Source organism: Musa acuminata, chromosome BXJ2-8 (assembly GCF_036884655.1).
Source record: "Musa acuminata AAA Group cultivar baxijiao chromosome BXJ2-8, Cavendish_Baxijiao_AAA, whole genome shotgun sequence".
NCBI lineage: Eukaryota > Viridiplantae > Streptophyta > Magnoliopsida > Zingiberales > Musaceae > Musa > Musa acuminata.
Genome location: NC_088345.1, coordinates 5,149,208 through 5,175,009, shown reverse-complemented (window position 1 = coordinate 5,175,009; position 25,802 = coordinate 5,149,208). Strand labels below are relative to the sequence as shown.

General features: G+C 40.8%; 4 protein-coding genes, 1 non-coding gene and 1 pseudogene across 5 annotated transcripts; 4 read left to right on the top strand and 2 right to left on the bottom strand.

Moving 5' to 3' along the window:
• Positions 1 to 5,321: 5,321 nt before the first annotated feature.
• On the top strand, positions 5,322 to 9,465 carry LOC135618851 (histone deacetylase HDT1-like). Its single transcript, XM_065120174.1, has 10 exons — positions 5,322 to 5,433; positions 7,122 to 7,192; positions 7,275 to 7,495; positions 7,617 to 7,633; positions 7,732 to 7,785; positions 8,168 to 8,364; positions 8,589 to 8,672; positions 8,746 to 8,848; positions 8,945 to 9,064; positions 9,179 to 9,465. Coding segments are annotated over exons 1-10 (882 nt in total). The 5' UTR covers positions 5,322 to 5,420; the 3' UTR covers positions 9,181 to 9,465.
• A 363-nt stretch (positions 9,466 to 9,828) lies between these two features.
• On the top strand, positions 9,829 to 9,911 carry TRNAL-UAA (transfer RNA leucine (anticodon UAA)). The gene has a single exon. It is a non-coding gene; the product is annotated as a tRNA-Leu (tRNA).
• A 274-nt stretch (positions 9,912 to 10,185) lies between these two features.
• Positions 10,186 to 13,135, top strand: LOC135618850 (GABA transporter 1-like). Its single transcript, XM_065120173.1, has 6 exons — positions 10,186 to 10,403; positions 10,502 to 10,732; positions 11,138 to 11,235; positions 11,332 to 11,643; positions 11,721 to 11,957; positions 12,632 to 13,135. The coding sequence occupies exons 1-6, from the start codon at positions 10,304 to 10,306 to the stop codon at positions 13,010 to 13,012; spliced, it is 1,359 nt and encodes a 452-aa protein (XP_064976245.1). The 5' UTR covers positions 10,186 to 10,303; the 3' UTR covers positions 13,013 to 13,135.
• A 289-nt stretch (positions 13,136 to 13,424) lies between these two features.
• LOC135618852 (uncharacterized) lies at positions 13,425 to 19,419 on the bottom strand. The gene is made up of 6 exons (XM_065120175.1): positions 16,926 to 19,419; positions 16,585 to 16,785; positions 16,403 to 16,509; positions 15,857 to 15,954; positions 14,093 to 14,281; positions 13,425 to 13,965 (listed from the first exon to the last, which is right to left on the bottom strand). Exons 2-5 carry the CDS (start codon positions 16,757 to 16,759, stop codon positions 14,101 to 14,103), a joined length of 561 nt encoding a protein of 186 aa, XP_064976247.1. The 5' UTR covers positions 16,760 to 16,785; positions 16,926 to 19,419; the 3' UTR covers positions 13,425 to 13,965; positions 14,093 to 14,100.
• LOC103994296 (uncharacterized) lies at positions 17,031 to 20,179 on the top strand (annotated as a pseudogene).
• Positions 20,180 to 20,599: 420 nt separating this feature from the next.
• Positions 20,600 to 25,719, bottom strand: LOC135618849 (protein MAEA homolog). Its single transcript, XM_065120172.1, has 7 exons — positions 25,205 to 25,719; positions 24,929 to 25,126; positions 23,592 to 23,714; positions 22,497 to 22,682; positions 21,309 to 21,442; positions 20,975 to 21,161; positions 20,600 to 20,892 (listed from the first exon to the last, which is right to left on the bottom strand). Exons 1-7 carry the CDS (start codon positions 25,565 to 25,567, stop codon positions 20,791 to 20,793), a joined length of 1,293 nt encoding a protein of 430 aa, XP_064976244.1. The 5' UTR covers positions 25,568 to 25,719; the 3' UTR covers positions 20,600 to 20,790.
• Between the last annotated feature and the right edge of the window lie 83 nt (positions 25,720 to 25,802).

Here is a 25,802-nt window from a genome sequence, read left to right as displayed (position 1 = left end):
AAAAATGAAGAAGATAGATAATCGGAGTTTCACTTGGAGATTTTATGTTCTATAAAAGAAAATTTCAAATGAAAGCTTATCAATTATGTATGTCATATAAATTATTTTTCAAATTACAAATGACTGATTCGAATCGGCTATGATTTGCACAAGTAAAGCAGAGAACAATAGAACAGGTCATTTGCCTTTAATAAAACTCCGAGCACAAACAGGTGTGGAGTTGCTTTACCACACGAATAATGTTAAAAAAAATATCATGTCATATGAAACTGAACATCTATTACATCAATTATAATAAATTAGCATGATAATAGTTGATAGGGCATATTTTGGTATCGCCCTGGTGCACACGATAAGCAAACACGTCGACATGGAGCCTCGAGACCGAGATGGAGCATCGTGTCGGATGTGCTACCTCGAACTCGGAAAGTGTCGTACTCTTCGAAGTCGCACGAGATAGTGTCGTACGATTGAGGACCACTCCGAAAAGCTTAGAACGATGCTACACGACGTTGTTCCATGCAGGTCGATCGACGGTCGCTCAAAGATACAAGTCGATCACCCGAGGAATTGACTACTATTGTCAGATCATGTACGATCGACCCTCAGGCATAAGCATAAAAGTCCCATGACCGGCATCAGGCGAGGGGGAGCCTATCCTTCTACAAAAAACTTCACTTGATACTAACTTAACTTTCGAATTGATCAAGTCGAGAAACTTAACATAACCGACATCAGGCAACAACGAAGCAAGCCGCATGTAGGTCGAAGAATCACGTGCGGAGCAAACCTCGAGCTCAACCCGATCCAACGAATATCTTATCTTAAGAACAATTATGAACATCAATAATCGGATCAAGCCATTCTGACACCTTAGTCGTTACTAGAGAAGTTTGTTAACAATAGTCACAATCAAAACACAAATTAAACTTTCTGATTTTCAGTGATAAATATGAAGCGCGGACACTCTCATTTTGCTCCTCAAACAGGCAGACTATCTGATTTCCAGTTGTGATGTGTTGTTCCACGCGTGCTTATATGATGGATGGAAGAATCAGTATAGGCCAACCCGTTTGCCTATCTGACCCAACTTTGCAAGGCAGCTTGTAGTAGGGTCACTGATACTTTCAAGTGCTATCACCTATCATGTCAGAGTAATATAATGTAGACTTGCGGTAACCATAATTGCTATCGAAAACAGCAACTAGAATTAATTATAATAATATATTTTATTAAAAAGTGATTAATATTTTAATCAATCCGATATATTTTGAACATATATATATATATAATTATCTAAGATACTTAAAAATATAGAACCCACCTACCAACGTCGAGAGTATTATAACAACTAGAGTATTATTAAGCACTATGTTAAGTAAATGATAATAATATATTCTGTTAGAAAAAAAAATATTAATATCTTAATTAACTCGACATAATTCAGACACATATGCATAGTATTCTCTTAGGTGAAAACATAGAGTTCCTATAGTGCCACTTACATGAAGACCAAGATCGGAAAAGATTTCTTGACTCGATCCTTTAGACGCCCTTATTAGTAATCCCGAGTCTTTAAATAAGGATGTAAGTGGTAAAAAAGGTCAGTCCCCTTTTTTTATATTAAATGTAAGCCTTTATATTTGTCATAAGGATTAGAGGAAATTTATAATTATCTTTCTCCTTATAAATGATAAAAAGAAAGCTTATAATTATCTTTATTATCATAAATGATGAGAAGAAAGCTTACAATTATACTTGTCATTAAATGCCATGAAGGAAACTTCAATTTATCATCTCTCACTAGGTGCCACGTGACAATGATGTATCAAATGATTAGCCGTATCTTTTATCATTCATCCCCCCACCCCCTAAAGACGTGTTTCGGGACTCTTTCAAGAGAGGGGCTCAAAATGTGATATTTAGTTTATCTGATACATGAGCATTCAGGATTTTCTCTTATGGGTTGGGTTTTCCTGATGTATGTACCTCAGACATATTTTAATTTGTGCTTCCACTGTAGTGTATCATTCATCCTCCACATTTTTTTTTTATGTGAGTCATGATAGTCTTAGGTGCCCTATAGGCCAATCACGTGAGTGATGACACATGTGACACGTTATGCAATCTTTTTACTTATTATTATTTATTAGTATTTTATCATTTTATGTTGCATATTACATATATTGTGATGTTCATAGATTTAGAAATCAGATCATGATGAGATCTTAATAGTGAGATCGATTTACCTTTAAATGTAGATCCTAAATAATTTTGGTCATAAATTACTCGAGAAAGATATTGAGATAACCGGATAGACTAGTGTCTTGTATATCCATCTATATGATGGAGATGACTAGTCTCATAATTACTCATGTGGGGATACTAGGGATACAATGTAGGTGCTCATTGGAGAATGAGTTCACTAATTGATCCACTCACGGAATGATGGATGGTTGATGATACATTATTATTAGATAATGATTCCGTGGTCTTAGTTGTATGTCTAGTCCTTAAACGTGAGACCTATACCAACTTATAAGTCTGAAAGTTTCAGATATAGTACAAGAGTGATAACCAATTTTACGAGGGTAATTGAGTGTCGATAGAGGAATATCCGCTTTCAGTATTATGAGAGGAATATCCAATATATTCTTGTTTATATAAATCCCTAGCTAGACTCATTCGGATTGAGAGAGAAATAATTCTTTGGGAGAATCTGATTAGAGCGAGACTCGAGTAGATTTTGTATGGGGCTAATAGTACTATGCCCGGTATACTATTTTTGGGATATTATATGGATGATGAACTTTAGATATATGGTAACTAAGGACAAATAAATCTATTAGATTAGATTCTCTTATATTATATATGGACTATGATGTAGTGGCCTAGTACGTCCGTAATCGATGAGTCGAATGAATTATTATAAAAGATGATAATTCACTGAATGAGAAGAAGTTCTGACAAATATGGCTCATGGCCAAATGAGTAGATGACTCGGTATTGCACTCGAGTCATTGAATGTATGCCAATATCATATTAATGTTTGCGTTAAGGTAGATGCATTCCCGTGTGGAAAAGGTGGCTGTTGTCCCCTAAGTGAAGGTACTTCCTCGCTTGAGCGTTCATCAAGAGGGTTGTTTGGCGGATATTTTTTTGTAACATCGGGCCCTCCTTCTAGTACTAAAATATTAAGAGAAAATATCATTGATGTCTTGATCAACATAATATGATCCGGACCCATATTCGTAGGGTTGTCTGAGATGCCACCTACACAAAGATGAAGATCAAGAGAGGTTTTTCAACTCAGTATCTTGGTTGCTTTAGTTAGTGACCCTAAGTCTCCAAGTATGAACGTGAGTGGTAAAAAAATATCAGTCCCTTTTTTTTCTTATTAAAGATAAACTTTTATACATGACCGAAAGCTTATAATTATCTTTCTTCTCATAAATAATAAAAAAAGTTTTTAATTATCTTTCTTATTAAATAATAAGAAGAAAATTTACAATTGTCTTACTTGTGATAAACGACGAAAAGGAAGCTTCATTTATCCTCCCTCATCAAACACGACATGTTTGATGATCAAGTGATAATAAATCTTCTATTACGTGCAAAACAAAATTGATCCAAAAGGTATTAGTATTTGAATTGATTCCTGATGGAGTCGAGCCAACCTGATTGTCGCATCTTTAGAATAGGGAATAGGGGGGGTTGGATCCTCCCGTAGGTGATAAGAGTTATTCATGTCATGAGCATCATATATAAAACTAATACTAAAGATGTGTTGATTGTGATCACTACATTGCTCAAGTCACTTAGAGTTTGAGATATGAGAATAAAAAAGGTTTCGGATCTTGAACATTATAGATCAAGTTGTTGAGCTTCACATATCTAGTCCCGATTGATCTAAGATATTGGTTGCATCATACCCTACTTTGCACTTTGCAAAGACATGTTCACACATAAAATGCAATGTATGTATGTTTAGAGGATTTGACAACTATTAACTTACATCAAAAAGAGTTAAAGAATAGAGTGCGTCGAGATCATTTGCATGTGGGAGATGCCTTAGTTGTGAGAATTGTGGCTAGAGCATCAAATGTATGAGTTGATCACAAAGAGATGCTTTGGCCGCAAAGAATGCATTAGATTTGTTAAGCAATATGAGATACTTTAGTAACGAAGGTTGCATCGAGTTATTATATAATACTATGCCTCGTTAGGATATATCAAGCATAGGGAGATGATGTTTTGGCTATAAAGTACATATCTAGCACATTGCATGCTTTATCTAATCATGGCAAGTCCAGCATGAATGATATTTTGATCACCAACACACACTTGCATTAAGCACAAAGCCACAAAGATCAGATGGTGTTGTACTACACTTTGTCTTGTTAGAATATATCGAATATAAAGAGATTTGTTAATCCAAAACATGGCATTAGATACCATTTCACACCTTGACGGGTTAGAATGTGTGTATGAATACTTCACCCACAAAGATCGTCTTTAAGTGCATCACATATTTTCTTTCATTAGATTAGGGTGTATTGAGTGTGAGAAGACACTTTGGCTTCGAAGTTTGCATCATGCTTTGGTACCGTGAGCATGGATAGATGTGTTGCTCACCAAGGTTGTATCAGACACATTATACACTTCCACTGAGCATTAGTCCAAAAAGAGGTCTACAAGATAGTCGTCTATAATGAATCATTTTCTTTCTTATTCATTCATCACCATCGACATCTCTTTTGCAAGCATCGTCCGAAGAGCCCACTTCTACGACTGAGTTATCGAGCATGATGATGGTTCGTCGATGTCATCTCACATATGGTCGGATAGTTATTGTTGATCGACTCTATGTATCTTTCACATGGATAGACAGACTATTGTATTCGGTGAAAGTGAAGAAATAGATTCTATCGTTGCTAATATGTGCTTAAGAAATTCTAATTTAAATTTAATTATGATAATTTGTCCAAGACTAATCCTATTCGTGGATCTAATTTAAATACGATCCATATCCATGCCGAACTTTTGGGGTCTCGTTGACGCCTCCGAGCCTCCAAATCATGAACCGTAATCCAATTCGGAATTGGCACTCGGGTACCGGGTCGGATCCACACGTCGCCCGCTTTAAAACCCGAACCCGGAAATTTGAACCGGAACGATGCCTTTTTTTACCGGGACCCCATCATACCAAATCGGCAACCCCAACTTGCACGAATCTCAACACTTATCCACGGCCGAGATGGACGACCCAAGCGCCCCCAAGCTGCTTCCGCTCGCCTTTAAATCGCGCTTGGTTGGGAGCCCAAAACCCAAAACCCAAAACCCTAAATCTCTAGCCCCGTCGATCGCGCTCTCGCCTAAGCCCTCTCTCTTCCCAACACCCTCCTCTTCCGCCGATCGCCATGGAGTTTTGGGGTAAATCCTGTTCCCATTCTCTTCCGACGCGTTGCTGATCTTCGCTTCACGTTATTGCTTGGTGCCTGTTTGCGTTTCTCTTCTTTGTGTTCGATGCTCGTTTAATCGGTTACTTAGGTTTCAGTCGACGACATTTGTTCCGTTCGGTATCTACTTGTGTTATTTGAACTCTGTCGTCTGATAGTATTCGCCTGAAGATTTTGGTACATATATTGGAGGACACATATACGTTTATCTGTCTCTTTAATAGTATTTGGCTTCCTTTTAATGATCAACCCACATGTATAGGAAAGATGACATGTGTTGCTCATAGTCTATCCCTCAGAAGCCTGAATTGTTTTTGTATTTTAGTTTGGATATTATAATTTTCCATTACCTATATAGTATTCCATTGACTCCCCGAGTTGTCAATTGTTTTTCTTTTTGTATCGTGAAACTTTTCCATTTTTATCAATGATAGACATGCAAAAAAATTCTAGATAATATGTTTATTTTTTTTCCTTACCAGTAAGCTCTAACTAGTAGTTATCAGTAAAGGAATTTTTTTGTAAGGTAGTCAATGTAGGAGTAGAGTTTTTTTCTATTACCGATCTTGGAAGTCTGCAAGCTCACCTCTTTGTGGATCTGCCTTTTAATAGAACGTATAAAAAAGATTATATTCATATTTATTGGAGTTTGTACATATTATTTGGTGGGAGCCTCTATCTCTATATATGTTATTTATTTATTTATTTTCTGTATACGAGTTGATGTGTGTTATGTATGATGGAAGCCCTTTTCTCTTCATAGAGTTACTGTTATGGTCAGTTTACCTTTTTTGTAGATGCATTTCCATATTTATATTACTCGGCAGGATATTCTTGCCCATGTGAAAGCTGTTGATGTGTTGAAACATTTGTTTTGTGTGATGAAGGTTCTCTCCGTGTAAATACTTAAGCTTTGACAGTCACATGAAATCCAATCCTTCAAACCAATCAGCAAGTCAAAAAAGTAGTTTGTATTTAATATTAAAAAAATGTATGTCTTGTTGGTTTTTAGGCACACATAGATGGTGTCTTATGAACTGGTTCATCAGGATTCATATATCTGTTGGGATATAATTTGGTACTTGTATCTACAACTAAGTCTATAAGAGTGTAGCCTGATATAAGTAGTTAAGGCATTTGAAGTGTTATTGTTTCTTCATTACCTTGATTTTACTATAATTCATCAGCTCATGCTAGTAACATATGTTTTGACCCCTAGGATTCATAAATACATTATTTAAATTATAACACCAACAAAGTTTTGCCTGTTTTTCAAGGTTCTTATTAGATTATGGACTGATCTAGTGTTGGTTGGCTTTTGAGGCTTTATTTTAGTTTTTATAAACTCTCTCCAACAAAATAACATGAGTTTTATTGCTGATGCAAGTAATGATCTCTGTTATGACAGTTCCCTTTTTTGGTGTTTTGTTTACCAAATAATGCTAGTAGGCATTAGCAAGTCACATTTGGTGGGCAAAGAAGATAGTACTTCCTCTTACTTTTTAATACTTCAAAACTTCTTTGTAATGATTTGTTTGCTGTCACCAGTAAATGCTGATTTGCCATGGGAACTAGGAGTGGGGACAAGCCTTATATTTTAGTTATTTTGTTTATTCATGATTCTAGGTCTCCTGATGTTGTTAATTTTACTGCAACTCTCAGGTCTGGAAGTTCAACCTGGTAAAACTGTGAAGGTTAATCCTGGAGAGAATAAATATTTGCATCTATCACAGGTTCTACTCAACCCCATGGTGATACATGTGTTCTAATCAGTTTAATATAAAATCTTGTTGAAAATTATCATTATGTATGCAGGCATCACTGGGGGAGATAAAGGACAAAGGAAATGACAGGGTACCAATATTTGTAAAGTTTGATAACAGAAAGCTAGTTCTTGGAACTCTCTCGGCTGGGAATTGTGCTCAAATCCAGTATGATTTGCTGTTTGAAAAAGAATTTGAACTCTCTCATGGTTCAAAGAATACAAGCATCTATTTCGTTGGCTATAAGACCGAAGCTCAGGGTGACTATGATTTATATCCTTTTGATATCTGTTATCAGATTATTTGTTAACGAATCTGATGTTATAATTAGTTGGTTTCATAATATTAAAGTTCTGATTTCCTTGACTGTGCATTTTTCTTTTTCTGCCTTTACTATGTCTGATGAAGTGGGTAAGTTGTTTTTCTGCCTTCTCCTTTTTTTCATTTGTTTATTTTATCTAATTTGATGTTTTCAATGAAATGGTTGATAACTTCTTACTAATTTCCAGATAGCCAATCTGAATCTGATGAGGAGGATATTCAAGTGGTTCAGAATGTCAATGGTATGTTCCCATAGTGCATTTTCATGTTTTTACATGTGCATGTAGATTTATGTTTCACCAGAATATGATCTTGTACGTTGCTGATTTGATGATCATAATCATTTGGCTTTTGTTTGTTTATGCTTCCAGATGAATGATCTCGACATGGTTGCTTTATGTTGAATAATCTATCTATCTTTCACAATTTACTCATCTACTTTGTGGCAGTTGTCAACATATGACTCCTACCATTCTGGGGATGATAATAAAATTAATACGTTTGCTTGGACTATCGAATCTTCTAGCGTCTGAGTCAAAAACTGTTTTTTTTGTGTGTAGAATTACAAATTATTTCCTTATATATGTTCTGTCTCGTTCTCTATCTCTCTCTTTTGAACTCAAGGCAAATCTGAGGTAAAGGATGAAAAGCCCAAGCTCTCTGGTGGAAAACCAAATGCTCAGAAGTCAGATGCTACAGTTAATAAGCCAAAGCCTAAGATAGAGGATCCTAAAGAGGATGAAAAGCAAAAAACCAATGAAGACACTGATGATGATGATGATGATGATGAGTCTGAAGAAGATGAATCTGGTGATGATGAGGTTGGTGCAAGCACTTGAAATGGCTGCTATCTACTTATTGTTCATCCTACTGCTTCTTGGTTTAATAGCTCTGCTCGCTTTTGCTTGATTTATGTCTAGTGGGGTGCTATTGGTTGTACAGTTTGAAGGAATTTGTTGGTAGTGTTGCAGTTTTCTACCTAATAGGCATAGGAATGTGCTTATGGCTATGATATTTGATTGACTTTTCACTGATTTTCTTTAAGGACATGCTTGATGGAGAGGACGATAGCGACGAAGAAGATGAGGATGATAGTTCAGATGATGAAGAAGAAGCTACTCCTAAGCAGGTAAATTTCTATGATGAACTATTTTGTTCTTTAAACTTACAGATGCATGTAATTATGTGTGTACCTTTTGCAGGTCGAAACTGGTAAGAAAAGGCCAGCTGGCTCTGCATTAAAAAAAACCCCTGGCCAAGAAAAAAAGGCAAAGTTGATTTCCCCTGCTGGAAATCAGAAAACAGGTAGATCTTTCTATCATATTTCAGGATATGGTTGTCAATATGCAGCTTTCTTTATTGGTTCATCTGGATTTATACTGGCCAACAATTTATTTGTAGGTGGTGGTGGCAAGAAAACTGGCCATGTTGCAACCCCCTATCCTGCTAAACAGGGGAAATCTCCTGCCAATACCAACAATTCCAAGAAGAAAGGCCCTAAATCTGCCGGCATATTCTCATGTAAACCATGCAGCACACACACACCTTAAAATTTGTCTTCATTCTCATTTTATTTTCTTTTTTGATAATCGCTACCGTGATAATAATTATTAAACATTTATATATTTTTTTCAGAACTTTTTACTCTGAATTATTTCCAAGCACTTATCAAAGCGAAGCATTGCGCCGTGAATTGAGCTGGCCAAAATATGTAGCAGATTCTGATGAAGAGTGAGTTGCTTTAGTGGTGTGTGGCCATGGCCAGTTTTGTATCCTGCAATTTCTTGGTTTAGGGAAGAGTCGTCAGTCACCCCATTTTTGTCTTAAGTTTTGTTGTTCTTCCTATTGGTTTTTTAAGTAGCTGAGGGATTATTTGATTAAAATAAATTTGGCATTGGTATGATTAGTAAACATTCTGGTGATGCCTACTCTTTGATGATGTCAATATGATGTGCGGTATTAGCATCTTTTCTCGGTTGCGAAAACAATCATTATATTTATGTGTTAATTCTCCCGAATATTATTCATAACATTTTTCCAAAAGATGTGATCGTTAGAAGTCAATCCAAGCAACGGATTTTAGCTATATTTTACTACTTGGTTGGTCAAGCATATTTCAGGAATTTATGGCATTTGAGACTCCTTTTTATTCTTGGAATTTATGGCATTACCTATTTATATCATCACCTGTACGTTTCTATTTATTATTATTATTTTTGTTACAATTGTTTCAATCGTAGAGTGTCTTAGACAGATTATGTGCTCGATCAACATTGTACTGTGTGGCTGGTTTGCCCGAGTGGTTAAGGGGGAAGACTTAAGATCTTCTGCACATAAGTGCGCATGGGTTCAAACCCCATAGCCAGCAGTTGATTTTGGTGAACGAAGGAGAAAATTTTTCTGTCATTTTTATTACTGTGCTGAAAAAGGTCAGGTCATTAATTAATTAATTTTCACGGCGATAAATTAAATTGGTTTAAATAAACATTATTCTTATATTACAAATCATCCCACCTTTGATTACCTAATAATGTTTATTTCCTCCCGGCATCAATCATTACATTATTCTGTGTTGTGAGGCCGGCCTTTCAAAAAGATTCCGGAATCTGCAAGGCGCCGTCTTTTTTTGGAACCTGCGATGAAGACTAGCCTATGCCCGCGTAGTCAAAACTGTCGCATGGTAACCAAAGTCGTTCGTTATTGCGTTCCCATTTCCCGTCATCATCTTCGACCGACACGGGAAGTCTCCTCTGCAACTCCATGGCTGCAGAGGAGGCAGTGGTCGGCCATGGCCGTGATGTTGCTGCAGCTGACCCAAATCAGCTTGATGCTGGAGCTCTCTTTGTTCTCAAGTCCAAAGGTCCCTACAATCTCTCTCTCTCTCTCTCTCTAGTTTGGGGATTTATCACCTGAAGAGGGATGACTAATTTGCGTGGTGAGTGTTCGACGCAAGTACAGGCTCGTGGATGCACTGCGGCTACCATCTGACGACCTCCATCGTGGCCCCGGCCCTGCTCAGCCTCCCTTTCGCGCTGGCGTCGCTCGGCTGGGCGCCCGGAGTTGCGTGCCTCGTCGTGGGCGCCGTCGTCACCTTCTACTCCTACAACCTCCTCTCCCTGGTTCTCGACCACTACGCTCAGCTCGGCCGCCGACAACTACGCTTCCGCGACATGGCTCACGACATCCTTGGTAATCTCATACTTATATTCGACATCCTGTCCGTTTGGTCCCTTCGTTTCTGTCATTCGCCGCCCGTCGATTCCGTGGTGGTGGACGCACAGAGTTCCACCGGCGACATGGCTGTCAATTGTGACATTCGGGTCTTCCTCAAGAACAGTGACATGCACTCATCCATGGTGGCTACCACTAAAAGCCAAGATTCGACGTGGATCAAGAGAGATCTATTGCCATCTTCCGCAGGACCACAATCCAATTAGTGTCAACGAAGAAGGCTGTGCGCTTCGAGATTCCTTTACTACTCCAAGTGCAGCTGTCAACGAGAACTATTGCTCTTCCTGTGTTTGTTAAAATGTCACCTCGAGAAAAGAAACAAGAGAAGAAAGGGTGCTTACGTCTGTCGTTGGCATGCAACAGGGCCAGGATGGGGTCGCTTCTACGTTGGTCCGATACAGTTCTTGGTGTGCTTCGGTGCGGTCGTCGGCCAAGTCCTCTTGGGAGGGCAGAGCCTGAAGGTCCGTCCGTCCGTTCGTGTCTTTGCCTTCGTCCATCTCCGGCTGTAAGCTTTCGGTTCGGCTTGCTGAGTCTCAGCCTCTGCGTTGCAATTGCAGACCATCTACTTGATCGCGAGGCCGGGAGGGACGATGCAGCTCCATGAGTTCGTGATCGTCTTCGGGGCCTTCATGCTGGTCCTCGCACAGATCCCCTCCTTCCACTCCCTCAGGCACATCAACCTCGTCTCTCTTCTTCTTTGCTTGTCCTACAGTGCTTGTGCCGCTGCAGGTTCCATTCATGCAGGCACAAATGCTCCACAGAGGGATTACTCCCTTCCAGGCAACGGCCAGGACCGCCTCTTCGGTGCACTCAACGCCATCGCCATCATCGCCACCACCTACGGCAACGGCATCATCCCGGAGATACAAGTCAGTCATCAATGTCCCTCGCTACGACAGCGACGACCGACTCTGACTGCGTGCTGCTTCATCTGCTCTGCCTCCAGGCAACAGTTGCTCCTCCCGTCACGGGGAAGATGTTCAAGGGTCTCTGCCTCTGCTACGCCGTCGTGGTGGCGACCTTCTTCAGCGTGGCGATCTCCGGGTACTGGGCATTCGGCAACCGAGCCCAAGGCTACGTTCTTGCCAACTTCGATCTGGAAGACGGCACCACCCTCGTGCCCAAGTGGTTCCTCGCCATGACCACCTCATTAACCCTTCTCCAACTAGCAGCCGTCGGAGTGGTAAGAACAACACGTACAGCTTGTTTCCACGTGTAAGCCTTCGGAACATTTAAGCAAAACATAAATTTATACTTTATTATTATTATTATTATTAAGGATAAGTGGTAAAAATGATTTTGATAAACTGATAAAAATTTTGAGCAATCACCTGCGCTTTGAATTATGCTTTCATCATTTATCATTTATAAGAAAATTAATAAAAATAAATAATTTTTTATATTAAGATTTCGTCATTTGAATTGCATCCCAAATCGCCTCTCGCTACCTATATGTTCATTCCTTGACAAATAAATGCCTACCTACAGGTAGCCGAGGAATATGGTTAGGACAACAAATGCATCTTCGGATTCATTTCTTTGACTTTCTCCTAATGTTTTCTCACTTTAAAATGATCTTTCGTTGTCGTCCAAGGACTCGAATGAAGTGAGAAAACAAAACACTTCTTAGGAAGAGGCTTTTGTGGCCTCTTCTGACCAATGATGTGAAGCCACGTTACCCCAAACTTCAATGTTAGGGAATGTTTTGGGTAGGGTGCTTACGGTTAAATCCAACCTTTTAACAAATGAGATTAAATCAAAAGATGAAATCCTAATAATAAAATATAAATAAAAGAAAGATAAGGATTTATGTTTCCTGAAATGTTTGTTGCTTACCTGAACTTATGATTCATGCAGGTGTACTTGCAGCCGACGAACGAGGTTCTGGAGGGCCTGTTTGCCGACCCAAGAAAGGATCAATACTCTGCTCGAAATGTGACGCCGAGGCTCATCTTCCGGTCGCTGTCCATCGTGGTGGCAACCCTCCTAGCCGCCATGCTCCCTTTCTTCGGGGACATCAACGCCGTCATCGGCGCCTTCGGGTTCTTGCCGCTGGACTTCGCGGTGCCATCGGTCTTCTACAACCTCACCTTCAAGCCTTCCAAGAGGGGCGTCGTCTTCTGGCTCAACACTGCCATAGCCGTGATATCCTCCATGCTTGCGCTTCTGGGCTCCATATCTGCAGTGCGGCAAGTTGTTTTGGACGCCAAGACTTACAAACTTTTTGCTAATGTATGAAACCCATCAACTACTTAGCATGTTAAGCCGTCCTCCTAAACTGGTCCGATGAAAGCTCATCCACTCTTGTATGCTTGCTGTCCAAGCAGATTAACATGGCTGAACGACCAGCATTAGATTCCATCAAGTTGTTCTGTACAACCTAATCGTAAGACTCCCAACCCAACGAAGAACAAGCCCTGCACGGTTAGAGACAACGTAGCTACAGTTAGCAAAGAAAACAAAACGTCACTTAATTGAAAGAAAACTTGATTACCTCTCGCCACTTGATCCATGCAGGAGACGCTTCAAGCGAGACCATCCACCTGCACCTATTGAAGCCAAACAAGAACTCTGGAAACCTTTACCTTTACAGTATGTCTCTCGGCTATCTCAAGACAAAAAAACATCTGCACACCATAAGCCTCTCATATTAAGCTTTACATGATTTTGAATTCATTTGAATTTGAACAACAAGTAACACCTGGTCAAAATGGATCAGTCACGGTACACTTCACCAAAGCAACCGATCAGGAACAGACACAGAAAAGAAGCTCAACCTCAAGGGGAAAAAAGGAGGGGTTTTGACCATTCTAACAATGAGGTTTAAACTATCAACAATAAGCCAAGCACAACTTTTAGGACTGCCCATGACCTACGATGACACCTTTCTTCTACATCTGAACACCGTGTCCCTGTCTGTTCTCAACCTTGAACGGGCTTCCACATGCTTCTAGAACAGTTCCAGACCAAGAAGGAAGAAACACATGATAAACGAGATTGTTCAGAGGTCAGGTCAGTTGTTTCTTTGATTTGAAGTCATCATGCTAAGTGGTAAGACAGCTGTTGTTCAAAGGTCAATAATGGGGATGCCAACAACGGATGAAGGAAATCAAGGTTTGGTCCATGCACTTGCAAGAAACTTATATCTCAAACTTTTGCATCAGTTGTGTCAGTGGACTCTGAGGATTCACCTGAAAAGTTGGATTATATACACCAGTCAGAAATGTTCTCTGTGAAAGACATCTTTACCAAGAAGTTCATTACCCGTTACCATTAAGTTCAACATAATGCATGAATCATGATCTTTGAATGGCTTACCTGCCCTTTCAAACTCTATCGATATCATCCTTCAAGAGAGAATTCTCTTTACTTATCAGTGTCATCGATGAACCACTTCCACGGTTTGTTTCTGCCATCTCGACCTCAATAGCACCCTTGATTAATGATTCTTCTACCTCCATCTCCAACTTTTTCATCCTTGCTTTCTGTATGGCATGCATCTCATATCTGGCAAAAGAATTCACAAGATTAACTTGATATATATACACATTATATTAATTTTTTCCAGAGGAGTACAACAAAATTAACAGCAAGAAGAAACTTGACACTCCTAAATCACTAGCTCGAAATGTTTGACTAAATTAAGGTGTCACAATTTCCTTTATGACTCAACATCTTTGTCAACACCCAACTCAACCAAGAATCAAATCTGAGTATGGTGCATGCGATATCGGCTCCATGGTATGATGTGCCTCTACCCTATTCATGGCCTATCAAGACCCCTCACCATATTTAATACTGGGTCCGCTATGATTGCATCCATTAGAACTCAATTTGATGAGAAAATTTATTCATTAAATCGATAGGGCCCAAGTCACTAGCCCAAAAATGCTTATGCAAGAGATGATAGTAAAGACTCATCTAAGCTTATAAACCAACTCAATGCTCCTCTCACTTTCAAAATGGGTCTAAATTGAGGTTTCACAAGTAAACATTGAACAATGATGATTAAATTACAACTGCATTAGACGATATATTTGGTTGGCCGATGCTTGTCTAACTGGAACAAGTGAAGTTTTTTTTCCCTATTTAGTTCATACAGTTAGGTATGATACAAGATGTTCGCAAATGATTGAAACAACAACTGCTTTTGGTCTGCCTTATTTGTCTTAAGAATGTAAATAATATTTTTTTGTGTGATACTAAATTTATGTTGATCAGATACATTTGTGTTTAACTGATTATGTAGAACCTACACTGGAGGCTGAACATAGTGATTGCTTTTGGTTTGCCCTACATAGACTTTTCTTAAGAATGTTAATATTTGTCAGTGCAACATTAAATGATGTCAATTGAATCTGTTGGACTATGAGAAACACCTATAAGTTGATCTGATTAAGTGGACTTAGCACATAGTTTAAGGTCACTTCCAAACATTAAAGTTACATGACTCCTCATAAGCTAAATTTTATGATATGACTTATTTACATACTAGTTCTTCAAACAGTCTTGGTGATCATGGTGAGCTTGGTACATAACTCGAGAGAACTTAATTACAAGCCGGAGTTTGATAACAAACAAGACATGAACTTGATGATACACAGAACAAATAAGTAAGAAACCCAATTAATAACAACAATAAGAATTGGGAGGTTTTGAGAAATTTTATGGCAAAAAAAATAGCATTGTAAGCAAGCATGAACGAGAGGGATAAAATTTTAACTCAAATATCAGTAGAACAATCCTGCAAATCTTTACAATATGAGCCTCATGTCTGGCAATTCTCCTTAGCTGATTCCTCCCTAATATATTCAAATAAAAAAGAATCTTAAATCTAAGATATCTTTAACATGACAAACGTCTTGATCCGGGAAATGCAAATTTTTATTACTTCCCTATGCACGAGGTTCCCAGTGATAAAGATTGCATGTGCATGTAAACATAATGAACCTATTAGTTTGGTATGCAAAAACAAATTCTCCATAAGATAAATTCTTCTTATGCATCCTTCTATAGTCCACCCATCCCATTTCAAATCAAACTCAAGTACACACTACTAAAGTAAATTAAGAAAGAACTTACGGAGCGACATTGCTCTTAACAAGTTGAAAATATATTCTCCAGAACTGTCTTTCCTTCAGATGCCTAGGGCACAAAACATATCGAAGCTGTGCAATTTCCTGAGGGAAAAGAATGTAGAAAAGTCACACTCATATAATTCTTTTAATAAGCAAGTTGATGTGGCTATACGGTTTGACAAATAAGTTAATATAGAAACAAAAGCCAATGTGCAATGTTGTGGCATTATTGTTCAATATTGAGGATAAGCAATCGAGGACAACAGCTAATTATTGTGAGGATATGGGCAGTAGAAGGTACAAACATGAAACATTACCGCAAAAGAGGCACCAAATGGAGAAGCAATTGCTACTCGAGGATTCAGCCACTAATAGGACTAATAGCACACTAGAGTTCTACACGAACATGCCTAAAGTGAAGATGTTCTTCAATCAAGCCATGCCCTAATTTCCATGATTTCTATTAATGGAAAAGATCAAGAAATCAAAGAAGAAACAAGTAAAAGGCCGAGAAAGATATCAGATCGAAACAAGAGTAGGAGGGGAAGACCTTGACTTCGGAGAGAACCAGGGTAGCATGCCGCTCCTGCCACTCCGTGAGATCCTTCGTGACATTAGACTGGGCGCAGACGTCGGCAGGGTCTGCAGCCTGATCATCTGCAACAACCGACCACTAAATCGATGTAAACCGAACCGTTCCACGCGAATAAAGACACGTATCTATGCACAAACCATGAAGGGGGAACGATCTGAAGGTGTCGACGGTGAAGGTTTTGACGAATTCGCGCAGCCGATCCGTCACTCCGAGTTCTTGAAGAAGGCCATCCTCCTCCCGGTGTTTACCCTCGCCACTCGTCTCCGCGGCCTTCTCCTTCGACGCTCGTTTCCCTCTCGCGAAAGGCCACATGCTGTTCGAAGGCGGAGCTCGACGATCTGCGGTGAACCATGTGAGGCGTCCTCGTTTTAGCTTTACTTGTGTTTTCTTGTTTTTGTTTTTCGAAGCAAAAACTCGAAAACAGATGCAGAAAACACATTACTTCTGTTTTCTTAAACGACACATGGATAAGGCTCACCTATTCAAATTGCTCTGGCCGTGCCTCTTGAGACCATTCATTACAAACTACACCTCTCTTGAGACCATAACAACACGGAAACAGACCCACTGACGAAGGTTGAAGATGAACTCCAAATCAGAATGGAAAGCTCTTTTCCGAGTGAGCATGTCAGCAAAGACAGCCTTCAGTTTTCATACCACAGACGATTGGCAGAAGAGAATCTTTGAGAGTGATGTATGCCTGCAGTTGTGGTTGCTTGGAAGCTTGTGAGCAAGCAATCATCCAACCCATATGAGATGGCATCATCCTCTTCCTTAGGATACTGTAACTCTCCTGTTGTATCACCAGATCATCATTGCCCTGAACTATATGTTTAGCTCTAAGCATAAACTTGCTATACTTAAGCATAAACTTGCAAACAGGCCTTGCGAGTATCACAATGAAGATTTAGATGGTGAGGGCAGCCAAATTGACGCCACAAGCTTCACTCTTCCTCCTCCATTGATAGCAAAAACTTGCCTCCAAAGTTCATTTGGCTGTTCGTCTCCTCCCTCTCACCCCATCTTCTCTCAATCTTCCCTTCCACCTTTCCATGTGTCTCTTTGCTTTATGGAGGAACAGTTTGCACAGTTTCCAGCCACATCCCACGTAAAGTTGGCCGCCCTTCATCCTCTTAGATTCCCTCTCTCTCTCTCAAGCATGCCGTCGAACTCGGTTCCTATAAAGCCTGTTAATTTCTTCTGAACTGAGACCTGCAAACAACAAAAGTAGCTCTCGTCCTCGATCGTCTTCCTATATGTGGAGCAAACAAGGGACGGCGAGCCGAGTGTTCGACTGCGAATCGTGGAGCAATCCGACGGCGCAAGCATCAAGTTCGCTGACCATTACGGCTCGACGTTCTTCGAGCCTCAGGGAGATGTGAATGACGCCCCTCCAAAGTGCGTAGAACACGGCAACGATTCAACTGACCCATGTAAAATCCACGGCGAGTTCGAAGCGCCTGAGAAGAAGCTGACGCTCTTCGCCTTCCGGCTCGCCGTCCTTGAGAAGGCCGCCAGTGGTCCTCCTTGGCGGCTTTGCCATCGCGCTCGAGAGGAAGGACTTCTGGTTCATCACCATCATCCTCCACATCGAAGGCGCCCGCATCTTCAGCCGGAGCGACGAGCTCGAGTGGCAGCACCAGGCCACCTGGTCCCTCGCCGAGGCCGGCCGGTCGAGCTTCCGAGCTCTCAAGTCCAGCTCCCGCGTCCTCCTTGACGAGGGTAATAATAATGATGGGACACGAACTAACGTCTGACCTGACAGCCTGGTCAAAGCAGACCAAAACGTCGACCGAGGCACGTCACCATCCTGCAAGAGCTCGATCCTTCACCCAACGCCAATACCGGTATCAAACGTTATCCCAGGTACGACCCTACTTCTTGCAAGCGGGCACATCAGGAAACGGTGACCTTCCCTATAAAAACCCTTGCGTTCGGAATGAAGAGGGGAGGGAAAAAAAAAGAAAAACCCCCTGAGACTATCGACTAACTGGATCGTCGGAGGGGTTGGGCCGAGCTCTCCCAACCCGACTTGTCTGTAGGGACGAAGACGGAGTGCCTCCCACCGAAGGCCCAGGCGAGGGGTCCCCTCCCGGAGAAAACAGTGACCCGTCACGATCAGACCACCACGATCGACTACCTCAGCAGTCTCAAGGGGGAAGATCTCCAATCATTCGGACCCGAACCCAACCGTATCGGCCCCGAGGCCACGGCGTAAAGATGTTGACACTAACACTCCTCCAAAGCTCATCTTCCGGCCATTCTCGATCAACACCACGAAAATCCCGAACAATGTCGGCAGCATGATCCACGACTCACGATAAGACGCTCCGCCGCCGCTGACATAGCACACCTCCGACGTCGCCCTCCTCCCGTTCCCCGGCCGGGTCTTCCCCTCGCGGAACGTCAGCCGAGTCCTCTACTGGCTGCAGCTGCTCGCGGCCTCGTCATGCGTCTCGTTCTCGCTCATGCGGCTGGTGGAGCAGAACTTTGACGAGCTGCGGCCGGACGACCCCGATAAGAAGAACAAGGCGGCAGGTGGAGAAGATGCTCGCAACTCGGCAGGGAGAGACTGGGGAGAAGAGAGAGCGCGACGGAGTCGGAAGTCAAGGCAGTGAAGAGGTCGCTGCAGGTGGTGAAGATGCTCGCAAGCACGACAGGGCGGAGCGGGAAGGCGCTCCGGCAAGAGATATCGGAGATCGTGTTCACCATCAGCAACATCAGGGAGATACTGCAGTACGGGGATCGCCACGTGATGCTCCAGAAGCTGGGAATCGAGACCTTGACGAGCCCTGCGATGGAGGAGGAGGCGAGGGAGAGGATCGGCAGCACGAGATGGATGATTAAGGAGCTGCTGTGGATCTTCTTCAGCGAAGGATTGACGCAGCAGCAGAACACGGTGAAGGTCGAATCAGCAGGGGAGGCGCTCGCTATGCTGGCATTGGAGAGCACGAACAACTGCTACAGGATTCTGAAGGAAATGAATGCCGTGGAAAGGCTGGTTGAAGCGTTGACCGATCCGGTGCTTCAGATAAATTCGGCGAGGATTCTTCGCAATCGGTGCAAGCATGTCGGGAACGAGTTATTTGTTGTGTCTCAGAGGAGTCACCGCCGGCATTCGCATGGTAAGCCTGTTACCAAATTAGTAGTAGTATAGTGATGGATACATAAAATGCAAGACATATGTCATATCTAAGAAATTGAATTGATATGTGAAAAAGGCAAAAATGCTCGACTGCTTTGCTGCTTATATGTAGGTTGTAAATGCAATGGTGACAGCAGAGATGAAACTGCTGGAGGTATCCCTTGGTCTTGCCACACAAGTCTTCAGGTTCATGGATGCTGGAGTACTCTCTCCAAGCAACTTGAACAACTTGGCACCAGGGAGGAGGAATTTGCAGAGAGGCTGGTGCAGATACTTGAGGAGTACAACCACCCATCTACCAAGGTCCCCAGAATAAGGAGGTCCACAATAGAAATCACAATCTGGATGATGAACTGTGATGAGAAATATAACAGACTCTTCACTGGTCCAGGCAAGGAGGAGGAGCTCCAATGTGTCTCAGAGACCACATCAGAGATTGAATGTTCCAACATATTCTCTGGCAGTGTGGGGACTGAGCAGGCATGATGGCACACCCCTTGGCTCCCTTGTGGACATTGCACTAGAGCTGATGGGCACAAGCTGAAGGTGCAATGACTTGATCCTTTCTGAGTGATCACATTCTTTTGCATGAGAGATGTATTCATTCATTGGTGCATCAACTAAGGCTACAAGTGACTGTACATATAATCAAAGATCATTGATGAATTGGAAAAGTGCTACCAACTTCATCCAATCTCAAATTTGATCCTGGAGAAACCTGACATATAATAAGCTTCTTGATCTAACAGGATATATATGACTCCCCAAACAAATAGAAAAAGTTTTGTCCAACCCGCAGCAAAGTTGAAGTGGCAATCCTCGAAAACTCCGGGAATTAACCCATCTGCCATCTAACGATGATGATAACACCCATTTTAATGGTTTATCTACTAAATGCATACAGGAGACTCATTCACATCCTGATAATCTCCTAGATTATCGAAACTGACGATGAATTTAGATGTCGATATCAGACTTTTACAAGACTACTGCAACCCAAATCAATCTTAAAGAACTGTAGCGTAAAGTAGATATTGCACAAATGTTAAATTGCATACATGTTATCACAGTTTTGTTGTAACCTAGTTTCACTACGTTGCCAGTTGGCCATAACAAGCAAACCAACTTTGATAATCTTTACAAGGGCAACGTAACCAAGAAACTACTGATTCCAGTGTGAAATTACTGGAAGCCAGATTCATGAAATATATGCCTTTACAAGTTCAGTGAAGTTGCAGACCTCACCAGTTCTTGGACATGTTATTTTGCCGTCGTTTTTGTTGGCCATTTCTTCGAGAGCCTGCCAGACGAACAAATGTCAAAGCCAGTCTAATATGTAAATAAACTTCCATCAATGAAAGAGCCCATAAAATAATTCATACCTTAGTGCTGTACACGTACCCATTGGGTAACACAAGAGGTGGGTTCTCATGGTCCATCAACTCCTTAGTTATGTAGCACACTAGCTTAGAGTGGTGCAGTTTTGAAAATGGTAGTGGTTCTGCTAATTTGCGGAAGCCTTCTTGTGACAGTGGATCTTCCTTGCTGCAAGACTCTTTGTAACAAAGTCTTAGCAAGGTCAAGAAAGAAACAGGCATGAAATGAATGATGGATCTCCCATAGTTGCAGATAGCATGTGCAACACTGAGCAAGTATATGCTAGTGAATACAATTTAAGAGCCTTAATAAATTCATCATGCAACATATTGAGGATACGGAGTCTTGAGGGCGGTTAAGCCTGCTTGGAGATAGACATTCAATAAAGGTTCATTAGTCATGCCAAACAATCTACAGAATTCCTGTTTGAACTGCTCGACTAGATAATCCCATTGGGTTGGCTCAAATAACACCTACAAAGATATGCAAAGAACATCAAATAGAGAAGATCATTACACAACAAGGACATTCCACCAGACTACATTAGTAGTCTCATATATGTTTATAGCATCGTATTCTCTTTCCCTATATGTTCATAACATCACAGGAACTTATAGTCAACAGAAGAATTTCATAACTGCATGGAGTGGACATCCAGCAGTACAAGCACCTCAAGTCATTACTCGTGAAAAAATAACCTTTACAATCCAAAAAAACGGCAAGTGAAAAAACAACCACAATGTTCATTGGTTTCACCATGAGGGCACCTTTAACATAATTATTGATTTATGGTACCTAAACTTATTTGAGTTGTTCCAATTTCCAAATTCTATTGCCTCCAGCTAACAATTTGGGAAATGATTAACCAAAAGAAGGTACAAAAACCTAAACCCTTTGCAGATTTAATCAGCATTTTTATCCCTTATTTTATTATTATTTTTATTGTGAACTCTTTCCTTCACAAAAGCAACCACAGATCATAACCAGAAGATGCTTCAAAAACCTAATTTTTTTGCAAATCATAACCAACATTTTCTCCCTTTTTGTTTTATTGTCATCATTAAAATTATTAACTCTTTCCTGCAAAGGCAAATGCTTCAAACTTTCTGTCACAAAGAACTTCTAAAACAAGAAGTCCAATTTACCAACCTATTGTCAAAAGTGATGTATGTGCCTTCACATTTTATAGAACACGAAGTACTCCAGTTTATATAAAGATAATAAGAAGCTCACTTGTAAAGAAAATTCAAAAATTCTTGAGGAATTGTGACAATACTCTCTCCTTTGATTATCCAAACAAATGGATTGAGAATAGCAGAGAGAAATATTATTTGATAGAAAATGAAATGTGATAATTATTCAAGTAGGCCAGTTTATAAATGACAATGCAGTTATAACAGCCACAACTAAAAAGGACTAATTTGAACATGGAAACAAATAAACATTCTTTAGCAGCTTATCATAGAGCATGAAATGGCCCAGATAAACAAGGTTTTGCAAATGCAGAACAGAGGAGGATTGACTTACCTTGTAAGTTGTACATTCAGTATCATGCCTAAAAGCCAAGGTTGCTACAACCCGCTGCAGTTCCTTCATATAAGTAGCTCCCCAAGGTGCAAGATATTTTCGGGCGTATGAAATGGCCCGCAAGTTTTCATCAGCTCTAACCAGCTCTATAAATTCCTGAAGCCTCAATTGAAACTCAAGTTTACTCTGAAATTCAGAGGACAAGATGTAAGTGAACCAAGCTTTCTGGATCTCATAAACAAATGTCAGATATCCAGCATGGAGGCATCCCACCTTATAACCTGACAGACTGTTACCTACTGACCTAACGAAAAACAATACTGAAAACCTTCAGGGAAGTGTTTGGTCAAGGCCAGAGTATAAGAAATGAACCTTGTGGGACAGTGTGGTTTTTCCATTGATATAACATGACAATCCTGATACCAGATGATGAACCTTATGATCATTGTATCTGATTATTTGCTCCAAATACCCATTAAAAGGCTGGCAAAGTGAGAAAATAAACAGCTACAGGTTTTGTTATAAGCTGTCGCCCATAAAAGAAAATTTGAAGAAACTTCATAGCAGGCAGTCTCCGCAGGTTTTGCATAAGCGACAAGTCCGAGGTAGTTTAAGAACCATGACTCGGTGATTTTTGCGATAGCTAGATCCTTCAAAGAGTTTTAGCTTGCCATGAAAAGGGTAACATTGTACAACCCAGATTAAAACTGATGTTCAAGAGGCAGGCCCACAGCTGTTCTAATCAACAAGAGACATCATTTCTAAATTGTTAATCTTTACCCATAGCAAAAAAAATAACATTACAATCCTATCCATAAGATAAACTCTATAATTCCTAACTAGAAAAAGACAACTTCATGGAGACTTGTAATAGAACAATCAGAATTTTCTCATCATTCAACAGCAAAGATATGAAGTTGTGAGATATGATTTCAGATATACACCAATTAAATGTCAAACTATGGTCTTGTGATCTCCTCTACAAAGAAATCCCTCATAAAATGGTTGTCCCTTTTTAGTTGAAAGTATTGAATGGTGTATGCAAACAACTATTTAACTATTATTAAAAACATAACAGCATAAGTCAAAACATACCTTAGACCTCTTCAACCTGGATTTGTTCTCTGCACACCATACTAAAGCAGGAGCCACCTCTTTGTTCTGAAGAGAATCAATAACTCTTTTTGCCTCAAGAAAGACATCAATATCAACAAGCTCCTATAGTAAACGACAAGCTAGGTCAAAATGGAAAAGATGAAGCACAAAAACAACACACATTGTGGCTAATGTAAAAGGCACGAAGAAACATATTAAAAAAAAGATCAACAATTTGCAGAACAACATGTCACCCATGCTGGCCATGAAATCTTTAATAAGGAAGTTTAAGGTTTGAAGGTAAGAACTTAAGATACAGCTTGTTACAGAGTTCAACAGGCATCCTAGTTTCTGATTGAACATGTACACACACACACACAAAAGAGAAGCAACATGATGTTGCTCACCATTCTTTCTAAACTAACCTCTCTATTCGTTTTTTACATATGGAAAATAAGAATTTATGAGAGATCTGATGACAAACCTGATACACTCAACAACAAGAGAAACTTTGACAATCACTTCTGCAAATTGGCACTCTTAAAACAATCATATATGCAGGATAGCTCAACTAAAAACATATATCATATATGCAGTATTCTGATTTCTTGCCTCATCAAAACAATCTTACATTTTTCAAGTATTTTTGACTTTAGAGGTGTTTGTGGTATGTCTTTAAGCAGAAAAAGCTCCACATGATTTTGTCCACTGAAATCCATCAGGGAACACTTAAAACTAAATTTCCCTTAGTATCCTACACTTTAATTTATTGATCCAAAACATACACTGAAAATGTCATATAACAAGGAGAGGTACTGAATGAATAGAGGCTAAAATAGTATCAGTATGAATTCACTTGACTTTAAACCATCAGTACAATGCTTGAATAACTATAAATCAGAATAACGCCTGAATAACCTCCTAATAAGGGAGCCTTGCAAAATCCAAGGCAGCAGGACATACATAGCATATGATGAGAGAAGAGAGCCATTAACGAAGATCAGTTTGGACGAAGGTAAGTAATTAGATAATCAGATATTCAACTAGTAACTTAACCATGTAATGACATATAAGGAGTAGAGTCAGTAGACTACCTATCCTATGTTTATGAAAGAGGCCATATAATTTTAATAACTAGTAGAACAAATGAAAATACCAATAAACAAGATTATTCTTTGACCTAGAATGGTAAGTACCAACTTGATACCTGAATCTTGCTGGTCTCTGCAAGATTCTTTGCAGTATCATAGTATGACATTCGAAGCATATAATCAACAAGTATCTACGAAGAAACAAGATTATTCTTTAACATAGAATGGTCAGTACCGACTTGATACCTGAATCTTGCTGGTCTCTGCAAGATTCTTTGCAGTATCATAGTATGACATACGCAGCATATAATCAACAAGTATCCGCCTCAATCTGACATCCTTCCATTCAGCCAACTTATCGGTATTGGCCGCCGAATCCAAATGCTCCAGCCGAGCCCGGCACCTCTGGGTCTGCAGATTCTCCGCCCTGCTCCCTTCTTCCAGCTGCGCCGAAACAAGAAACGCATCATAATACAACAACCATGAATTATCGATCGCATAGCCTGCCAAGAAAAAACGCACCTTGCGCTTGAGGCCCTGGAGGCGGGAAACGAGGGAGCTGAGTTGGGTCAGGGCGTCATCCCTCGACACGGCGTCGTGGCGGTCGGCGGCCTCGGCGACGCTCGAGATCACGGCGGCGACCTCCTTCTCGGCAAGGCGGTAATTGGTCCGTATCGTCTTCTTGAGGTGCTCCAAGGGGACCCTAGCGAACTGGTGCTCCAGTCTGAGAGACTCGGAGACCTGGGCGAAGCGGGCGGTGGATGGCGGGGGCGCCGACGCGGCAGGGGCGGCAGGGGCCGTGGGGGCGGGAGGAACGACGGCGGATGCGGCGCCGGAGGAGGCATCGCCGTTGGGAGCAGAGTCGATCACCATGTCCACGTCCATGCCGCTGGCGAGAGGGGGGAAAAGAGGAAGTGAAGAAGACAATGGATCGGAGGGCAGGACGAGGCCGTCGACGGCTTAATGGCGGTGGATAATGGCATCCACCGTCGCGGTTGGATCGTCGATCCGCAGCTGTTCGGCTTCTGTAGACTTGGGATCCCTACTTGCGTGAAAGAATAGGTCGGGATTTGTCGCAGAAATTACAATTCTGCCATCATGCCAAAACTCCAAATATTTG

Excerpts from the sequence above, each read along its gene's own strand:
- LOC135618851 (XM_065120174.1), top strand. Across the intron at positions 7,193-7,274 it reads AATATTTGCATCTATCACAG|GCATCACTGGGGGAGATAAA; the intron begins GTTCTACTCAAC and ends TTATGTATGCAG. Across the intron at positions 7,786-8,167 it reads AGTGGTTCAGAATGTCAATG|GCAAATCTGAGGTAAAGGAT; the intron begins GTATGTTCCCAT and ends TTTGAACTCAAG.
- LOC135618850 (XM_065120173.1), top strand. The coding sequence starts at position 10,304 with ATGGCTGCAGAGGAGGCAGTGGTCGGCCATGGCCGTGATGTTGCTGCA. Across the intron at positions 11,236-11,331 it reads TGGGAGGGCAGAGCCTGAAG|ACCATCTACTTGATCGCGAG; the intron begins GTCCGTCCGTCC and ends TTGCAATTGCAG. Across the intron at positions 11,958-12,631 it reads AACTAGCAGCCGTCGGAGTG|GTGTACTTGCAGCCGACGAA; the intron begins GTAAGAACAACA and ends TGATTCATGCAG.
- LOC135618852 (XM_065120175.1), bottom strand. The coding sequence starts at position 16,759 with ATGTGGCCTTTCGCGAGAGGGAAACGAGCGTCGAAGGAGAAGGCCGCG. Across the intron at positions 16,510-16,584 it reads CAGATCGTTCCCCCTTCATG|ATGATCAGGCTGCAGACCCT; the intron begins GTTTGTGCATAG and ends CGGTTGTTGCAG. Across the intron at positions 15,955-16,402 it reads TGGTTCTCTCCGAAGTCAAG|GAAATTGCACAGCTTCGATA; the intron begins GTCTTCCCCTCC and ends CTTTTCCCTCAG.
- LOC135618849 (XM_065120172.1), bottom strand. The coding sequence starts at position 25,567 with ATGGACGTGGACATGGTGATCGACTCTGCTCCCAACGGCGATGCCTCC. Across the intron at positions 21,443-22,496 it reads CTGAATGTACAACTTACAAG|GTGTTATTTGAGCCAACCCA; the intron begins GTAAGTCAATCC and ends ATATCTTTGTAG. Across the intron at positions 20,893-20,974 it reads GGTACGTGTACAGCACTAAG|GCTCTCGAAGAAATGGCCAA; the intron begins GTATGAATTATT and ends TTCGTCTGGCAG.